Here is a 16760-nt window from a genome sequence, read left to right as displayed (position 1 = left end):
GGGGAAATGGGGACTAAGACATTAAGGCTGGAAATTTTCAAGAGAGACTGGGACTTAAGCACATTGCTAGTAAGATTAAAGTACCTAGTGCCTTTGGACTTCCTGAAATACAGCTTCCCTAAAGCAGGTGTTCCACAACTGAGGCTGCTGGGGGGATTCAATGAAGTAGAAGATAATCCATGATATAACGTGGCTGTCACACAGAAAATCTGAGACTCTGCTAAGCGCTTAGCAAAAATGAAGTGAAAACTCTTATGCTCAATAAAATTCTGTGGTTTGTCCATTCTCAGAGCTTGCTCAAAACAGCATCACCATGAAATGTGTCAGTGGGTCTGTACCTCCTCAGGTGGCAGGCCGCACTTCCGAGCAAGGTCACTCATCCAGCACTCAGCGATCATCATTCCTTGAGGCCCTCCAAAGCCACGGAAGGCTGTGTTGGAAGCCAAGTTGGTCTTGCAAACAATGCCCACGCTGCTGACATTGGGGATGTTGTAGGAGTTATCCAAATGTAACAGGGCTCTGTCCATAACCTGGTAAAGAGAAGGAATGTGGGTGGACACATTACATGGCTCACATGTCAGACTTCTCACCAGCTGTCAAAGCCAGGCTGGAAAGCTCTGAAGCTAATGTAGAGCCACTGGTTCTTTCTCTTCCACCCTGCAGTTCCACTCAACACAGCTGGATGAGCACTGCGGGGCAAGCCGTACTCTGTCCCATTTGCAATGGAGTGGCAAGTGGCATCCTCCTGAAGGACAGGACAATAAACACCTTTCTCTGTTGCTGACAGATTGACCTTCACATTCCTTTGTCGGCCCTGGTCTTGTGCTGAGCCAAACTGCTACTAAATACCATTACCCGCCCCGAAGAACCAGAAAGGGAGAAAGGGAGCTAAAATAAACATGACTGACACTAGGTTAGCAGCTTGGTCACTCACGTGACAAAAAAAGGAGAGGTTTCTTTACTCATCAGCAGAAAAAAATCTTAAAGACAAACTCAGAACTGAGCCCCATTCTTGTCCTTAGTGCTTGCGAAGCCAGTGTCAGTTTTAGCCCGTCCTTAACAAGTTTGTTGATTCAGGCACTCTGCCCAGAGCAGCCTGTTGGCTTGGATGTTTCTTATTCCAAAGAACAAGTTTTCCCCAAAGCTGAGGAACTATCAGTCATCTTGTGTTGAGCAACAAGTTTCTCACCATAGCCCTCTGTAATGCAAAGCAAACTTTCTTGACCCTTTTGCCTTATCCAAGTCATTTCAGCTTCAATAAGTATTATGTGGCACATGCCAAGGCAGGTCAGTTGACTCAAAGAGCCGGTGTAGAAGCTGCAAAAACCAATCAAGGACTGCTTTCAGTCATGTCAGGGAGCAGGATGGGCAAGCAGTGCTGCAGGCAATAACTCTCTGAAGCCATCAGAAAGTTTTACTTACCCCATAAGAGAGGTCTACAGAGTTGCCCCCATTGCTGTAGTATGAAACCTCTAGACTCTTGACTTTCCCATTCTTCATGAAGCCAACCTGTCAAGAGAGTCTCCTCAGTAACTGGCTTTCTACATGATGTTCTGTTTTGTGTTTCCCTCCACAAACCGAATGAATGAACATTACATGGCCAAAAGGCTGACTGTCCTCTGCTGCAGCACAGGCAGCTACTGAGGAAGCTTCCCAGTAAAGGGGCCACTTATGCATCTTAATCTCGATCCAGAGAACTCTTCTAAAACATGTGGTAACCACTTGTCACAGCCACACCTTCCTTACCAGCTCTTTGCTTTTTTGCTTTGAAAAAGCAGTTGGATGGGGATTGAAGAGGAAAGGACGTTAACAAAACAAACAGTAGTACCATACCCTAAACAAATGGGGAAGCATCTAAGAGCAGTGTGACTGTCAACAGGGGCAAAGTCTTGGTTGCAAGGAAGAGGGGAATGTTGATGCTGAGATCACACGTAGTGAACAATCCAAACCACAAGAACATCTGGAGGACTTCAAGAGGGAAAATGCCATAACCCAGCTGACCTGATCCATTTGCAGCAGGGACATCAGCAGTGAAACAGCCAGAGCAGCACTTTTTTCCCCACAGTATTTTACTACTCTCTGGTGTTTCAGGTGATAACACTGAGACACCACGCATTCATTTCATATGTATGCATACCTTGTACCTCCCCAGGAAGGGATGTCTCCCACCACTTATCAGCATGTCCTCGTCTCGATCCAGCATGCACCGTACTGGGCGGCCAGTTCTGTTAAAGAACACATTTATCAGGCAAAGCCTGAAACACACAATACAGCTCCTACAGAGCAAGACTCTCTTCTTTTTGGTGAGCATTGTCCTTCCAGAGCAGCAATGGGGGGTTAAGGGTTAACTGCTTGGTTCATAGATCTTCCTTTTCAGAAAATGGCACAATTGGGTAAAAAAAAAACCTACCAACCAAAAAAAAATCTTAGAGGTTGGGACCTGTTCATGAAAACTCTTGCAGAGACTTTTATACTAAAAAGGATAGTTTCTTACAGAGACAGATACTCGTAATTGAGCAATCACTGTTTTCCAGAGTGTTTCTTAAGGCATTCTCTTGGCTTTGCAAGAGAGAATGCCATATGAACTACATAATAATGCTAAGAGAAGAGAAGTTGCTCTGCATTTTCTGACAATTCTGCCTTTCCAGTGCCTATCTTCAGGTTGTAAAAATACCTAAGGAATGCCATAGATGTTATTTCATATCCTCCGGGATACGAAACAGTGGTTCGGCTCACAGAAATAAAGGAAAGAAAAAAATTCACATGTATTACTGATTAATCAGAGAAAGCAGGTGGTTTGCTCAGAATAGGAAAATAAAGCTATTTAACTACAGGAGCTGCCTTTTGGCTGTTTTCCTCTAAGGGTGTTTTATTAAGTTGCTGCTGTGTCGCAAGATCCATCTAGCATTGCCAGCAGGGCGCATCCTCACCTACAAGGGCAGTGCTGGGAAGGCCATGTTCAATCACAGCCACAGAAACTTGCAGCGTGTGCAAATATCAAGACTCCAGAAATCAGAAGCACATTTCCAGTCTACTTCACAAATGAGTAGAGTCTAGGTTCATTCCCTGAGCTTTACGGGGCTTGAAAAGTATGGATTTCTATCCAGTGGCCACCCTTCCTAGGGAAAAATCCAAAGAGAGAGTTTGCAGAAGAGCACGGAAACAGCAGTGCAAGGCTGGCGTAGTAGACTTTTAAGCAAGGAAGAGACTCTCAAACTGCTGTTAGACAAAACAATAAGCATGGCTAGTGCTGGATTTCGAAAGGGTTTGGGGTGAAGTGGAGAGGCAGATAATTCAAGATGTGAGAGTTTTCAGATTGCTCCCAAAGAATATCAGAGTAAGGGGGTTTTTCCCCCTCTCCTATTGAAAGCTGATATTCCCACATAAGCTTCACCCCTCTGAGTGGGCTCAATCACTCCTACCAGCTAAGAGCCCACTAGACACCTCCTTTGGGAAGTCCTAAGCTTGCTATAAACTGTAGAGTAACAAGACATGAAGAATCTGTATATGCTCCAGTGTAAATAATGCTCCAGAAAGAAGCAGGCTGGCACAGTCTGAAAGGAAAAAGCCCTGTTCCCCACATCCAAACTTACTTGAAGGCTGCAACAGCCACTGCAGTGGTCAAAATAGTATTCCTAGTCTCTTTTCCTCCAAATCCTCCTCCCATTCTTTTCACTCGCACCACAATCCGATTTGAAGGGACTCCCAGTGCATTAGCAGCAAACTCCTAAAGAACAACAGAACAGCAGAACATGTACGGAGCTCTGCTGGTGTTAGGAGCTAGATATTAACACATTGCCTTTCTACAGCCATTGCAACAGTGCAAATACTCTGTTGCGCTGCAGGTCCTATTGGTCCTGCAATTGGATTTGATGCAATTGGAACCAATAAGCCCAGTATTTCATCCCTGATGTGGGCAGGCACACAGTGCTTCAGCATTCAGGAAGAGATTAACATGAGATGAGGCTACCAAGACAAAGGTCTCATACAAGACAGGTTCTGATGACCAAACCACTCTGCCCATTCTCCTCACTCTATTATGAAACCTTTGGTCAGCCTTGGTGAGTCAGGAGACAGGTCAAAGCCACCCCATAGTGCCAGTAGCCTATCTTGCAATACGGTAAAGCTGGTACATATATAGCCAGCATTTATACCACCTCTCTTCCCGACATAACATTCAACAGCCATGCCTACTGACCAGCTGTCACCCTCTCCAGAAAGGGTTAAGCATTAACCCCTGGTGACAAAGATATGCTGCCAACAGAAACATACCTGCCATCTGCAAGCAGGTTCAGGACACCAGTAGGATGGATATGGACTTCAGATCCCATACCCAGCTCTACGCATATGTGGTTTCTTTTATTCAAGACAACATAGGATCAACTGTAAAAACCATTTATCTAGTCCAAAATTGAGAAACAAATGCCTTTTAGGTAGCAGGTCAACGAGACAGTACCTGTGTCTTCATAAGGTTTTGGGTTGACACAAAGAGTTCCATCTCACCATCTTCCCCCTTTGGCACAGCCAGAGTGGCATGAGTTTCCAGATAGAAATGCTCCTGCCCACCAAGGTACATCTCTCCTAGAAAACGGAAAGAAATGCCCCAAAGGTAGGGTGTCTCTGGTGTTATAAGGTGTCTCCCATCGTGTGCTGCCTGCAGGCTACTACCCTTTAGACACAGCAACCCTTTGCACTGCACAGACTGGATATCCCAAACCCTAAAACTGAAACTTCTGATTTGACATTAAAAAATCCCGAAAAGTTAAAACCCAGAAACCCCAACCAGACCCCACAGATGCACACTTTCTAGACATCTTTAGTCCAAACCAAGTGACTGGCATTTCAAGAATAAGCCTGCACACTATGCCATTGACCCTTAAGATGCAGGGTTTGGTGCCTTTCAGACTGCCCTGATAACACCTCTGAGATGACGGATAAAAATAAATCAACTAGCTGAGCAGGTCAAATCCAAGGTTACAGACTGTGAAACAGGGGAACAAAAATAGAAGTCCAAAATGCCTTAAGATGATCTAACTGAGAATTAACTCTGTCATTGCATGTGGCTCTTCCCCAGGACATTTTACCTGGCAGTGCTGAGGGTACAACTTCCAGTCATGTTACGCGCTATACATGTCAGAATCAGCCTCCTTTCTCAGCCATGACCCTGATCTATTCAGCTGCCATGAAAATTAATATTCAGTGCAGTTCTCAAAGTCCTCTTCCTCTCTCCCTTTTATTTAATTCAGCAGCAACAAAATAGCTGCCTTCATTAGGTACATCAGTGAGAAATGCACATTTGTGTGAGACAACGCCTACTCTGGTACACAGCAGGGTCCCTCCCCTTGTCTCCTCGAGGGGGTTGGCCTGGCATTCCCACAGTATTGCAGCCTTTTAAATAACCTATTCTTCTAGCTCAGAACAGTTTCTGCCTTGCTTGGCACAGTGTTTTCATTTTGCACAGTATGGTACACGATAAGAAACAGTTAACAATAGCTTATGACACCTTTCAAGTGCCAGCACCAATTGCTGATTGCAGAAGAAGCTCTCAGCAATGCATACAACAAATGGTAGAGCTGGAAATTAGTGTTTCAGTTAAATAACTCTCCTTTCCTCCACGTGGAGGTAAGGGGGCATGCTTCTCCATGATCTTCAAGAATACTCCCTTCACACCAGGCTTTGTGTCTGTAACTGATGTAACTTCCTTCTTGCATCTGTAAGAGGGATACATCACCTTCTTATTGATAAATACACAGTTCTATAAAGGTCTTCCTCCCAGGAGCTATTGCTCGGTGGTATATACACCAAGCAATGGCAGGGGTCTGACAGAGTATTCCAGACCACAGCTCTGGCACTCTCCCTTCCTAACTCTCAGAGGGTTTCAACAGTTGTTGGTAACTGCTGCGTTTACCCATGTCCCTACAACCTGGCAGACTCCAACGGAATGAAACCAAGAAGTACATCAAATCCCCCTCCATCCTCTAAGACAGGCCAACCATCAACATCGAGAAAGCATTACAGGGCAGTGCCAGGTTCTTCACGATTCCTACAGCCACCAACATCGGTGGATCAGGTTTCAGGCACAGTATTCATAACACAGAATGTATTCATAACATTCATAACATTTCAGACAATGTATTCATAACATTCATTCATGACACATATTCATAACATAGAGTGGTACCAGATTATAGGAAACTATCTATAAGATTTAGACCACACTATGCCTGGACAGGGAAAAGCTCCTACATGAATAAGTTTCAGGGAGGGGAAAAAAACCTCACTTTTTCACAAGAATATTTGCTTAAGAAGATGTGTCCTTACATTGGAAGAGAGCGTTTGCAGGGGCACAGCTGGAAGCACCAAAGTTTGTCGGAAACTGAAATTACATCTTTCACAAGCTATTTGTGTATAAACATTCATCTGAAACTGAATATGACATTTAGCCCCGCAAGCCTTACTTTCATGAGTCCAGTATCATGTGCATAAAACCAAGCATGATGCTTCACCTCTTTTGTCAAAAATCACCCTATTTTAATAGAAACGTTGATGCTTATTCTCACCTTCCAAAATGTGATCAGATTCTTCAAATCCTTTCTTCACATCTCCCTTTTTAATCCTCTTTATACCCTTAAGGAAGGATTGTTTCTCAATAGCTTCCTAGGAAACGTAACGACGCAATGAAATTTTTGAGTGAAAACAAAACTTCGTCTGATTGAAGAATAAATACCCAAGATAAAAAGCTCAATAACTCATCAGACACTCAGTATGGTAAAAGCTAAGTGACTTGACTTAAAGCAGCACGTAATAGTTTTTGGCAACTCAGCAATTTCACAATAAACACCAGAACTGGACAGTCTCAGATTGCTCCTTGTGACCCATTTTACATCACGGGCCCAGAATCCCAAGGTCTGTAGCCACCAGAGCTATGACTTACAACCTGAGAACAGCCCGTGGACAAGAACAGGGGGAAAAGGAAAAGGAAACAAACAATGAGAGAGGAGAAAACTAAAACCTCTCCGACAGGATGAGAACTTCTGCAGAAATAGTTCACTTCTGAGCTCATATACAATAATCCTTCCTGGGGAAGTTCTATAAACACATTTCACCTTCGCTGAAGCTTTCCAGAGTGGAAAACAAAATCCTCAGAATGCCCAAACGACGACAAAAATCAGCACATTTTTGGCTCTATTCCATCTCCCCTGGTTGAATAAACAGCTAGAAGCCTCAAAAAAGTGCGCACACGTTGTCTGTGAACCCACAAATCATATAAACCAAAAGCTCTGTCCACAGATGACAGCGCCAGCATCTGCACTAGACAATGCACAGACTCTTTGTATTTGCATGAATACAATTCGCATTACAAAATGCAAGGTATGACCATACTGACCATTACAAAATTAATTAGAATCCCATGGCTCTGATTTCTCCCCCCATAAGAACGGCTTCAGGCATTTCTTTCTCATGTCTGGATTTGAATGCTGTATTAGATACTCTTTGCTTTTACTGTCACATAAGCAAATCTTGTCAACAAGCTTTCTAGTTAAAAAAAAGGCATGAAATGATGGCAAATTGTTGACATTATCTTCTTCAGCTTTGAGAAAAGCCATCTCAGGGTTGTGTCCATACAGTCAGCGGAAATGTTCACAGTGAAGACTGAACTCCTGCTGAAAACTGATTTCATCAGCTTAGAAAGCAGACAAGTGGTCTGCAGAAATCCCAGAGAAGCAGTACAGTGACAGAGCTAGAAGAAAACGTTTCCACACCCTATTATTGAGTGTTATAAATCAGAATGAAGAATAAATGAATACCAATGAAGCCAGCAGGGTCAGACCAGAGAATATTGAAAACAAACACATTGGGAAGAATGTAACTGATAGGACCCTAGTTAATTTCAACAAATCTTTGCTGAGCATGATATAATTTCTTTTAGCTTCAAATAACACACAACAAGTTAACATACTCCCAATCAGTACTATATCGTAGGTGTGTCCTCTTTATATTTAAATATGCATATTATCCCCTCTCTCCATATCCTGCTGCACCCACAAAGACTAACAAAACGCGTGGTTTAATAACCATGAGTGAGAATAGAAGTTAACAAGAGATCAGGGGGCCTCAAGCTAACTGCAGAACCAGATCTGAGCCATCTTACCTGAATTGTGACAATAGGTTTGAGCTCTTCATACTTAATCTTCACAGCTTTAGCTGCTCTTCTGGAATGTTCTTGTGTGTCTGCAAGGACTGCACCAATGATATGACCAACACAAGTGACCTACAGGCAAGATTAGGACCCACCATCATTTGGTGTCTACGTGCAGTAATGGAGAGGCTCATGATAATTATCTCCATCTATTCCTTTTGTGCAGTTTTTGCAGCTGCTTGTTCAGACCAGTTTGTTTAAAACCAGCCAAGGGAAAATGATCACAAACAATTTTGGACAGTAACAGAGTGAGTGAGCCTATCCCAGTGGCCTGCAGCCAAAAGGACAACAGCACAGAGAAAACTCCAGGGAGACCCTGTAACAGTCTTCCAGTACCTAAATGGGGCCTACAGGAAATCTGGAGGTGGACTTTTTACAAGGGCATGTAGTGATAGGACAAGGGGAATGGCTTTAACCTGACAGAGGGGATTTAGATTGGACATTAGGAAGAAATTCTTCAGTGTGAGGGTGGTGTGGCACTGGCACAGGGTGCCCCATCCCTGGCAATGTTCAAGGCCAGGTTGGACAGGGTTTTGAGCAATCTGGTGTGGTGGAAGTTGTCCCTAGATGGTCTTTAAGGTGCCTTCCAACCCAAACCATTCTGTGATTCTATGATAACAGAGAGAGGGGCACAGGACAACGGGACCAAGGCCTTATTGAACTGGGCACCAAGATTGATCCAATAGTTAGGTTTTATCTCTGTATAAAGAAGAGGGCTTCACTGGAAATACGAGAAACCTTATCTCCTGGGCAGTGTGATTGAGAAAAGCTATTCTTATCCACATACCACATCCTCAGCAAAGACAGTCTCATCATTAGCGATGCCAGTGATGTTACTGCCAGGAACGTCTTTGGCGGAGACAAAACACACAAACCCAGGAACACTCTGGGCTTCAGATGCATCTACAGAACTGAAGACAGAAAGAAAGGAGGAGAGGCAGCGTTATTATTTCTCATTTTTCCTCTTTGTCAGCATTCATGAGATACCAATACATTTTCAGGCCTTATTCTCTGGCTATGAAAAAGAGAAGGAATTTGTTACATGAATATCATGTGAACCAATGTAGAAAGGATGTGTTAGACCAAAAACTTATGCAATCTATATGATAATTTGAATCCCAACTGAGCTTTATCATCAGTCTGCTGCATTGGATGATACTGTATCATACATCTTTTTCCCTAAAACATATCTGAATTTGACCCAGTTGCCACATGTACAGAGCCCTTGACATCCTTTGCCAAAGACAGACTGGTGCCAGTGATGGTTTGTATCCACTGTCTTCTCAGCTGCCATGATTCTGTGAAGACAAAATTCCTCCCTATTTGATAAACATGAATTCTTACTGCAGACATCTATCATCTACCGTGGGTTCACCTCTAGATAAAAATGTGCCTGTAAGTCAGGAAGAAGTTATTGAGTATCAATCACAAGGAAGCTGAAGGGCATTTAAAAGGATGCAAACAAAATGATGCTCCAAAAGCAAAAAGCTTCATGAAAGGCTTTTCCTGGTAATCTGCAAAAGAGGTAGCTAACCAAAACGCTTGTCTGCTTCAATCATATACGGATTTAAAACTAAGTGACAAGAAGGATAGAAAGTAACTAGAAAAATGCAATATAATTCAGTTTTTATACGAAGCACATAAAAAAAATCTATTACAAAAGACTTTCAAGCTCCTTCCGCGGTATTTTGCACACTGGCTGCATAATTGGCTTGCTTTACAAGGGACCTGGTGTGAATAGAAAAGCTGTGGCTTTGTTGCTGCTTAACTGAATGATTTATTGTCCTCTGTAAATTGCTGCCATTTTTTCAGCATGCCTGTTTAGATTCCCGAAACTCCAATACAAACTGTGCCTGGAAGTAGCTGTTTATGCATCCCAGTGAGTGACAGACTTCTTTAAGGAGACATTAAATGTATGAATGAACTTTCCCACATGAACTCTGACAGCAGGAACTGAAGACAGCGCTATATTTCTTTGGAAAGTTCACTTTCCCGTGCTTCTGCATGGGAATGCCTCAGAAACAATCCCCTGACAGCTTCCCTTAGTTGGAAATACAGAGGCAGACGATTTTGAATTTACACTTGGTAGTCACAACCTGACTCGGGTGAAGTGGAAGTTTTCAGACCCCCAAAACCATAGGCTGAGGTAATTCTGTCACCCGATGAAATATGCTACTTCTTCCTCTATAGAACCACACAGGCTCACAGCTCGAAAGATCAACGTGCAACGGAAATGCAAGAGAAGGTGTAATTAGAAAATAGTGCATATTGTGGTCACAGGCATAGATCTGATGCTTTCTCTATTGCCCCGTCTGCACTGGTAGTAGTAACAGTGTTTATGCATTTGTAGCACTCATCAATGACTGCTTTGCAACACCTAAGATGTAACATGGATGACAGAGCAATTTCTTAACCCAAGAGCTGACTAGTACATCTGTGCATCCATGACCACCATACTGCCCATCCTGTGTTAGACCACTGTGGGAAACCTCTGGACAGGAAGCCTAAATAGGCAGGAAGTATTGCCTAAGGAATGAGCAGCACATCACAAAGCTATTGAGGATGACATGAGGCAATATAACACAGAGCATCCCACATCAAAGTAGTTGAAGGCAGACAAGAGCCCACAGAACCAACACAATTAGGGATTGTGGGGGGCAGCGAGTCCCACAATAAAGCAGCATTAAAGCTCATATGAGAATGCAGATGGCATTACCTGCCAGCATAGATATTTTAGGGTTGGTTAGTCACTATTGTTACAAATTATGCATCAGTCATGCCCTGCATGGACAAGATACTTTCAGAGTAATCTACATTCCAAACACTGACCTATCCACCTTGCTACGTATCTACATCTAATAGCTGAAATTAACACACACAGGGCTGTTACGCAGACAGCTTGATCATAGCCAGTGTAAGCAAGCACTGTGCAGAAGACTCATCAGCAGGAGTACTGTGGTAGATTTGCATGTTACAACCTAAATTCTTAGGCAGATGGGGAAAAGCATGTTTAAGCTGCACGCTCTCGTTAATGATAAAATGGCTCATTGTGGTGCTCTCCTACCCTCCTCCTTTCTGATCCTTCATGCTGGAGTACAAGAGATGCAACATGCAAGGAGGTTGCCTATTGCTGAGGGCTTTGTGCTTCAGCAAAGCTTTGAGCTCGGTGTTAATTCCCTCATATTCTCACTGACTAGGACTTGCAAGGCAGCTGTAACACATACAGCTCACCTCAACATGATGATGTAAAATGAACTGGAGTTCCCCCTACTGCAAAAACATTTCCTTCACCCACAGCTTGACAGGTCAGTGTTTTCTAAACCACCAGGCACTGGATGCTTCCGACATCTGAAACTCAAAAGCAACACTTACAGGATCTTAGCGTGGGCTTTGGTGCTGGTCACCAGCGTTAGATACAGCTCGTTCTCATAGTGAGGGATGTCATCGCAGTAAACAGCTTCTCCACATGCTTGTTTGGCTGCTGAAACGTGCATCAAAGGCCGGCCCACCATATCTTCAACTGCCTGCCCCCGGGGCACTTCCTGGAGTAAAACACACAGCTGACTACTACTGCTTAGACTGCAGATGCAGAAGCATTGAAGGAAGAGCAAAAAGCACCATGAGACATTCCGGTGAGATAGGGAATGGGATGAGGGCTTGTGCCTGTCAGAAAGGAAGGTAAACAAGACCAAGTGGCTACACAGAAGGAGCTGTAGAGAACGAAGTGAAAGGGATTTGGTTCTGGAAACCACCATGGAAAAGAAGGGTCTGATGTTACAGCTTGCATAAAAGGTTCAAGTTTAGAAGCTAGTTTCTGCTCTCAATGCTGAAGTGAATGGAGAAACAAGGAAGAAGACACATCCTGTATCTGAAGCCTGAGATATGCAAAGAAAAGCAGGCTGTAAATGGGGAAAGCAGAAGGGAAATATCAGTCTGGATATGGAGCCAGCTGCAGGAGGACATTGCTAGCCACGGCATTTCTATGAAGCTGTACATGCCAAGAACAGTCACAGGCAATGAGAGGAAAGAACATCGTATACTAAAGCAAAGAAGGGACTGAGATCCCAATACAAGCCTCAGAAATGGCATTACATGAGTTCACATATTGCCCATACTCAGGGAGACAAGATAAGCACAGTTTGAGCTACAGAAAAACCCAGGTCTACACCATGCAAGTACTGCTACTTACTTGGAAGAGCTGGGCATTTGCAATGGGATCTTTGTGAAACAGCTCTGTAGCACTGACGTAGCTTGAGGGGACAGGCTCACACAGTTTGTTCTGCCAGAGACATTAAAAAACAATCATCTTCCCTGCCAGTCCCTTTCTCATGTTCCCCAGTAGCCCAGGATATTCTTCATTTTCCATCTTCCAGTGAAGATAATTCATCTTTTACTGGGTAAAACGCAAACAGGACTCAGGCTCTGTGCAATGAACAGCCACAGACCCACAGCAGTTGTAATATAACAAGAACACCATCCTTCCACAGCAAAGTGGGGATGCCACGAGGAAGCAAGTGGGAAGATGCACTAATCATCATTGCCATGCAGGTGAGGAGTAACTCCAGCATCTGCTGCAACATGGAGCTTGCTATGAGGTACAGCTCTCCTTGAATCTGAACCCTGCCCACCAAGCAACACATACAGGTCCTCCTTCCCCAAGTCTGCCTTCCCCCAGCAGCACTCACAGTGCCATTGTGGTCCCTGCTCAGCTTCTGAATGACCGTCAGGTAGAACTTGAAAAAGAAGCTGAGCGTGAGCGTGCGTCGGAAATCCACCATCCCACCAGGCGCAGAAGGGGACAGATCCATCTCACCTGCCAGTAAGCGGCAGGCATCCTGCAGCAGCTTCTCATTCCAGTCTCTGAAAGGGAACAAAGGTGACACTGAGTCCTCCCTCAGCCCTAAATATCACCAGGGCAGAATAACTCTTCTGACATGCAGCCCCACAAGCACTCAAGCAACATCTGTTCTATCTCTGCTTATAGTATATGTGTAAGCCTTGCTCTCATCTTGGGCTTACATCATCTTTTCTAAAGATGTGGCAAAGCTATTAAAGAGTGCAGATTTCTCAGCCCAGTTTGAAAAAAATCAGTTTTGTAGGTCATGCCCACACCTAGCTTCTGCCCATGTCAACCGATGGTGAATTTAGCCTGGAAACAGCTCTCTGAATGAGACACTGACATGGATCTTTGAGGGTAAGGAGTACTGGAGGAAGCAAGGCACCATGCAAAACGCAGACTGCTGCAGAAGTATAGCTACACTTCTTCCTCTTTCCCCTTAGAGTATCTGTTATGCTCCTGTAAAAATCAGCACTGTTCCATTAAGCAGCCTTTCTATCATAGAAAAGTTCCTACCTGCCAGTAAGCTCCTGGCAGGTTTTGAGTGCCAGGACAGTTGTTGGAGCCATTCCTCCATAGCTTAGTTTTATGTCCTCCACTCGGCTAGTGCCATCTTGGAACAGGACTCTCATCCCACAGGTCACAATAGCAATGTCATCCTCCCGACGGGAAGCCTGCTTGAAAGCTGAGAAGTATTCACCCTAGGAGAGAGGAAAATATTCCTTTATCCTCTACCTTGGCATGCTTTGGAGTATAAATATGGACAAGCCATTAACCCATGTCTCTACATGGATGAGCTACTCCAGGGAACTGTATCCGGTTGTTTCATCTTGCAGGGCCAAGCAGGACATTTTTGTTCATGCAGTGCTGTATATTTTCACATGATTCAACAATTAATTCTGATGTATTAGATCAGTGCTTACTAGCCAGCCTAGGACTGTGTGGGAAATGAGCTTTGACTGAGATCTGCCTGTACGTATCTTGAGAGGAAGAACCGGGACATATATTTGTATATAAACAAGTTTACAGTTCCTCAGCTGGAAGCCTCATCAGTAAAACACAGATCCTAAATCCCTTCCCTTTGGAAGTCTTTGAACTCTGCAAGAACTGAAATCAATGACCACAGATGTCTCACAGTTATAGAATCATAGAATAGTTAAGGATGGAAAGGACCTTAAGATCATCCAGTTCCAACCCCTGCCATGGGCAGGGACACCTCACACTAAACCATGTCACCCAAGGCTCTGTCCAACCTGGCCTTGAACACTGCCAGGGATGGAGAATTCACAACTTCCTTGGGCAACCCATTCCAGTGCCTCACCACCCTTACAGTAAAGAACTTCCTCCTTATATCCAATCTAAACTTCCCAGACTAATTAATAAAAGACAATTTCAATCTGATACTGCACATACAATTCTCTGTAACCACCCTGAATCTTCTGCTGGTCTCCAAAGAGTGAGGAAATTCTTTTAAGTGCACCAGCAACCCATACAACTCAGCAGTTCTCCTATGAAGAGTGGCAATAAATAGGAGATAACACTCCGCCAGTATACACTGAATGATGGTGTCATCCTGGAGTCACAGTCAAGTTTTTCCCCCTTGCTTGTTCTGCAGGTTATGACAAATTTCTGTTGAGGCATCTTACAGACTAAGCGAGGAATCAGATCCAATGTCTTTGCATGGCCCTTCCTGAGAGTTTTCTGCCAAGTTTCTTCTGTAGTAGCTTAGCCAAGTGACTGTACAGCTCAGCAGTCTGTTCCATTAATTATTTCTCCTCAGAAGTGGACAGCAGTTCTTCCATTATAGTAAAGAACAACTCCTCTGTTGTTGTCAAGGAGAACAGTTTCACAAGAAGTCCCTTTTATGCATCGAGAGCTTGTTATTGCAGATATAACTGAAGGGTGTGTTTCATTTCCTGAATTCAAGTAATTAGCGGGCAGTCAGCAGGTAATAGCAGAGAAGCATCGCTAGCATCCTCCCAGTGAGGACATTCTGCCACGCTGAACGTTAAACCAGTTCGCTTTCAAAGAAGAGAAAAAGCAGCCTCTTCTCTTACTGCACACTCTCTGTGACAAAGCCTACCCTGAGCTCAGTCCCCCTACAGTGACACTTAATGTGTAAACTGCTAAACTTCTTTAGTCTTACTATTTCTGGGGTTTGGCCACTCTTACCTTGGTGTGACAGGTCACACCAGTGCACGAGGTAACATCAGACAAGCATGAACAACAACAAAACATTGATCTGTTTGCTGACACAGCCCTGCTTCCAGTTGTGAGGAAACCACAGTTCCAGAAGACTTTGCCTGCCACATGCCAGCACCTTCAGATGTCCCCTGAAGAACTTTAGTCTCTGTGATTTCATGTTTATGAGCAAAGATCAGCCAAAGAACCATGGAGCAGAGAGTTCAAAAGTTGGTTTAGTTTTTCAGATCAATGAGCTGCATATAACCTAGGGAGGAAGCCACTGCCCTACTGGTAAAAGTTTGCCTTGTGAAATTGCCCTAGGACTGTCATATGAATGGAGGGGTCACTACACACTACACTGTGAATTGCTGTATAACTTGTAGCCTCAAGCCCTAAAAAGGTAAATACCTTTACAGCCATAAAAATACAGTCTGATGTTCTGAACCCTAAAAGGAAGAAAGGGGAGGTTTACTTCTTAGGTACTCTGCTTCGATTATGCTTCATGCTGCTACAGAAGCGTTCATTGTTCTATTTGAAGGAAGTTTCACGGGCTCGTTTGAATTTGCAAATCCACATTGCCAAAATGCCCTAATAATCAGTCCTTCTGGTTTCAGTCTTGCAAGTCAAGGATGCAGAAACTGAACTTCCCTCTTATCCATACACACTTTTCCACATTTCTTTTCCCATTTCAGTTCACAGAAATGAAGAAGGAACCTCCAGAACCTTCACTTCAGAACTACTAGCGTCTTTGCTATATATTTTGCAAACAGATTCCTTGGGAGCATCACTTTGTCACCTTTCATCATTATTAAATGCACTCAAAAACCTCCGGACAATGAAGTGAAATTCATATTTCTTGCACTAGAAAACTTCTTGGGCTTACCATACTTTATGCTAAAGCCCAGCTTCCCTTGCTTGTCAAAAAGAGCATGTTGCTAGATTTTCACCAAATAATCTCCTTCCTTCCTGGTCCACCTGGGACTACACGTAACCATTTGGAGTTCAGTCTCAAAGTGAAAGAGTGCCTAACACTGAAAATAACAGCCAAATAACAGCATTTCAGCTCCACAAACACTGAAGTCTTTTCCTACAAACTTACCTTCTTGCTATAGGGTATTTCAACCGAGAGAAGGATTTCCTCAGGCTTAACTATTGTCTTTCTGTATCCAGTGAAAAACTTCTCATCCATCGTGACAGTCCTTTTGCCCTCTGTAGAGCAAGAAGAGATCAATGGCAGCTGGATTAATAACTCAGATAAAGCTCAGCAATAGTATGTGTAAAAGATCCAAAAGATCCTTCAACCTACAGAAATCACTCTTGATATGATACCAGTTTTCATTTTGCCACCCTCTCACTAAGTCAGGAAGGATTTTCCCAGATTTGCTTTGGTCCTTAGGACTCTATGACAGCTTCTGCCTACATACAAAGTTTTATTTAGACAGGAACTGATCGATCTCCCTCCTTCTTTATCTGATTATAGCTGAGCCTCCAGCTGAACCAGTTTCCAACAACCCGGTGTAATTCCCTCTTTACCCTTTC

At 43.7% G+C, this 16760-nt stretch overlaps 1 protein-coding gene across 1 annotated transcript in view; it reads right to left on the bottom strand.

Annotated features, from left to right (window-relative positions):
- Window positions 1-16760, bottom strand: part of XDH (xanthine dehydrogenase) — a 50443-nt gene that overhangs the window by 10766 nt on the left and 22917 nt on the right. The window contains exons 14-26 of the mRNA XM_057400047.1: window positions 16321-16430; window positions 13554-13738; window positions 12886-13060; window positions 12390-12479; window positions 11573-11742; window positions 8988-9111; window positions 8153-8272; window positions 6561-6657; window positions 4457-4581; window positions 3594-3727; window positions 2138-2225; window positions 1423-1509; window positions 339-530 (exon numbers count right to left, since the gene is read on the bottom strand). Coding sequence (XP_057256030.1) covers window positions 339-530; window positions 1423-1509; window positions 2138-2225; window positions 3594-3727; window positions 4457-4581; window positions 6561-6657; window positions 8153-8272; window positions 8988-9111; window positions 11573-11742; window positions 12390-12479; window positions 12886-13060; window positions 13554-13738; window positions 16321-16430 — 1697 coding nt within the window. The remainder of the gene's footprint in view (window positions 1-338; window positions 531-1422; window positions 1510-2137; window positions 2226-3593; window positions 3728-4456; window positions 4582-6560; window positions 6658-8152; window positions 8273-8987; window positions 9112-11572; window positions 11743-12389; window positions 12480-12885; window positions 13061-13553; window positions 13739-16320; window positions 16431-16760) is intronic.

The sequence above is a fragment of the Pezoporus wallicus genome, unplaced genomic scaffold (genome assembly GCF_028554395.1).
Source record: "Pezoporus wallicus isolate ANWC-B61680 ecotype Strahan unplaced genomic scaffold, APGP_CSIRO_Pwel_v1 contig_7339, whole genome shotgun sequence".
In the NCBI taxonomy this organism is placed as follows: domain Eukaryota; kingdom Metazoa; phylum Chordata; class Aves; order Psittaciformes; family Psittacidae; genus Pezoporus; species Pezoporus wallicus.
The sequence above is the reverse complement of the archived record's forward strand: the minus strand, read 5'-3'. Positions and strand labels throughout refer to the sequence as shown.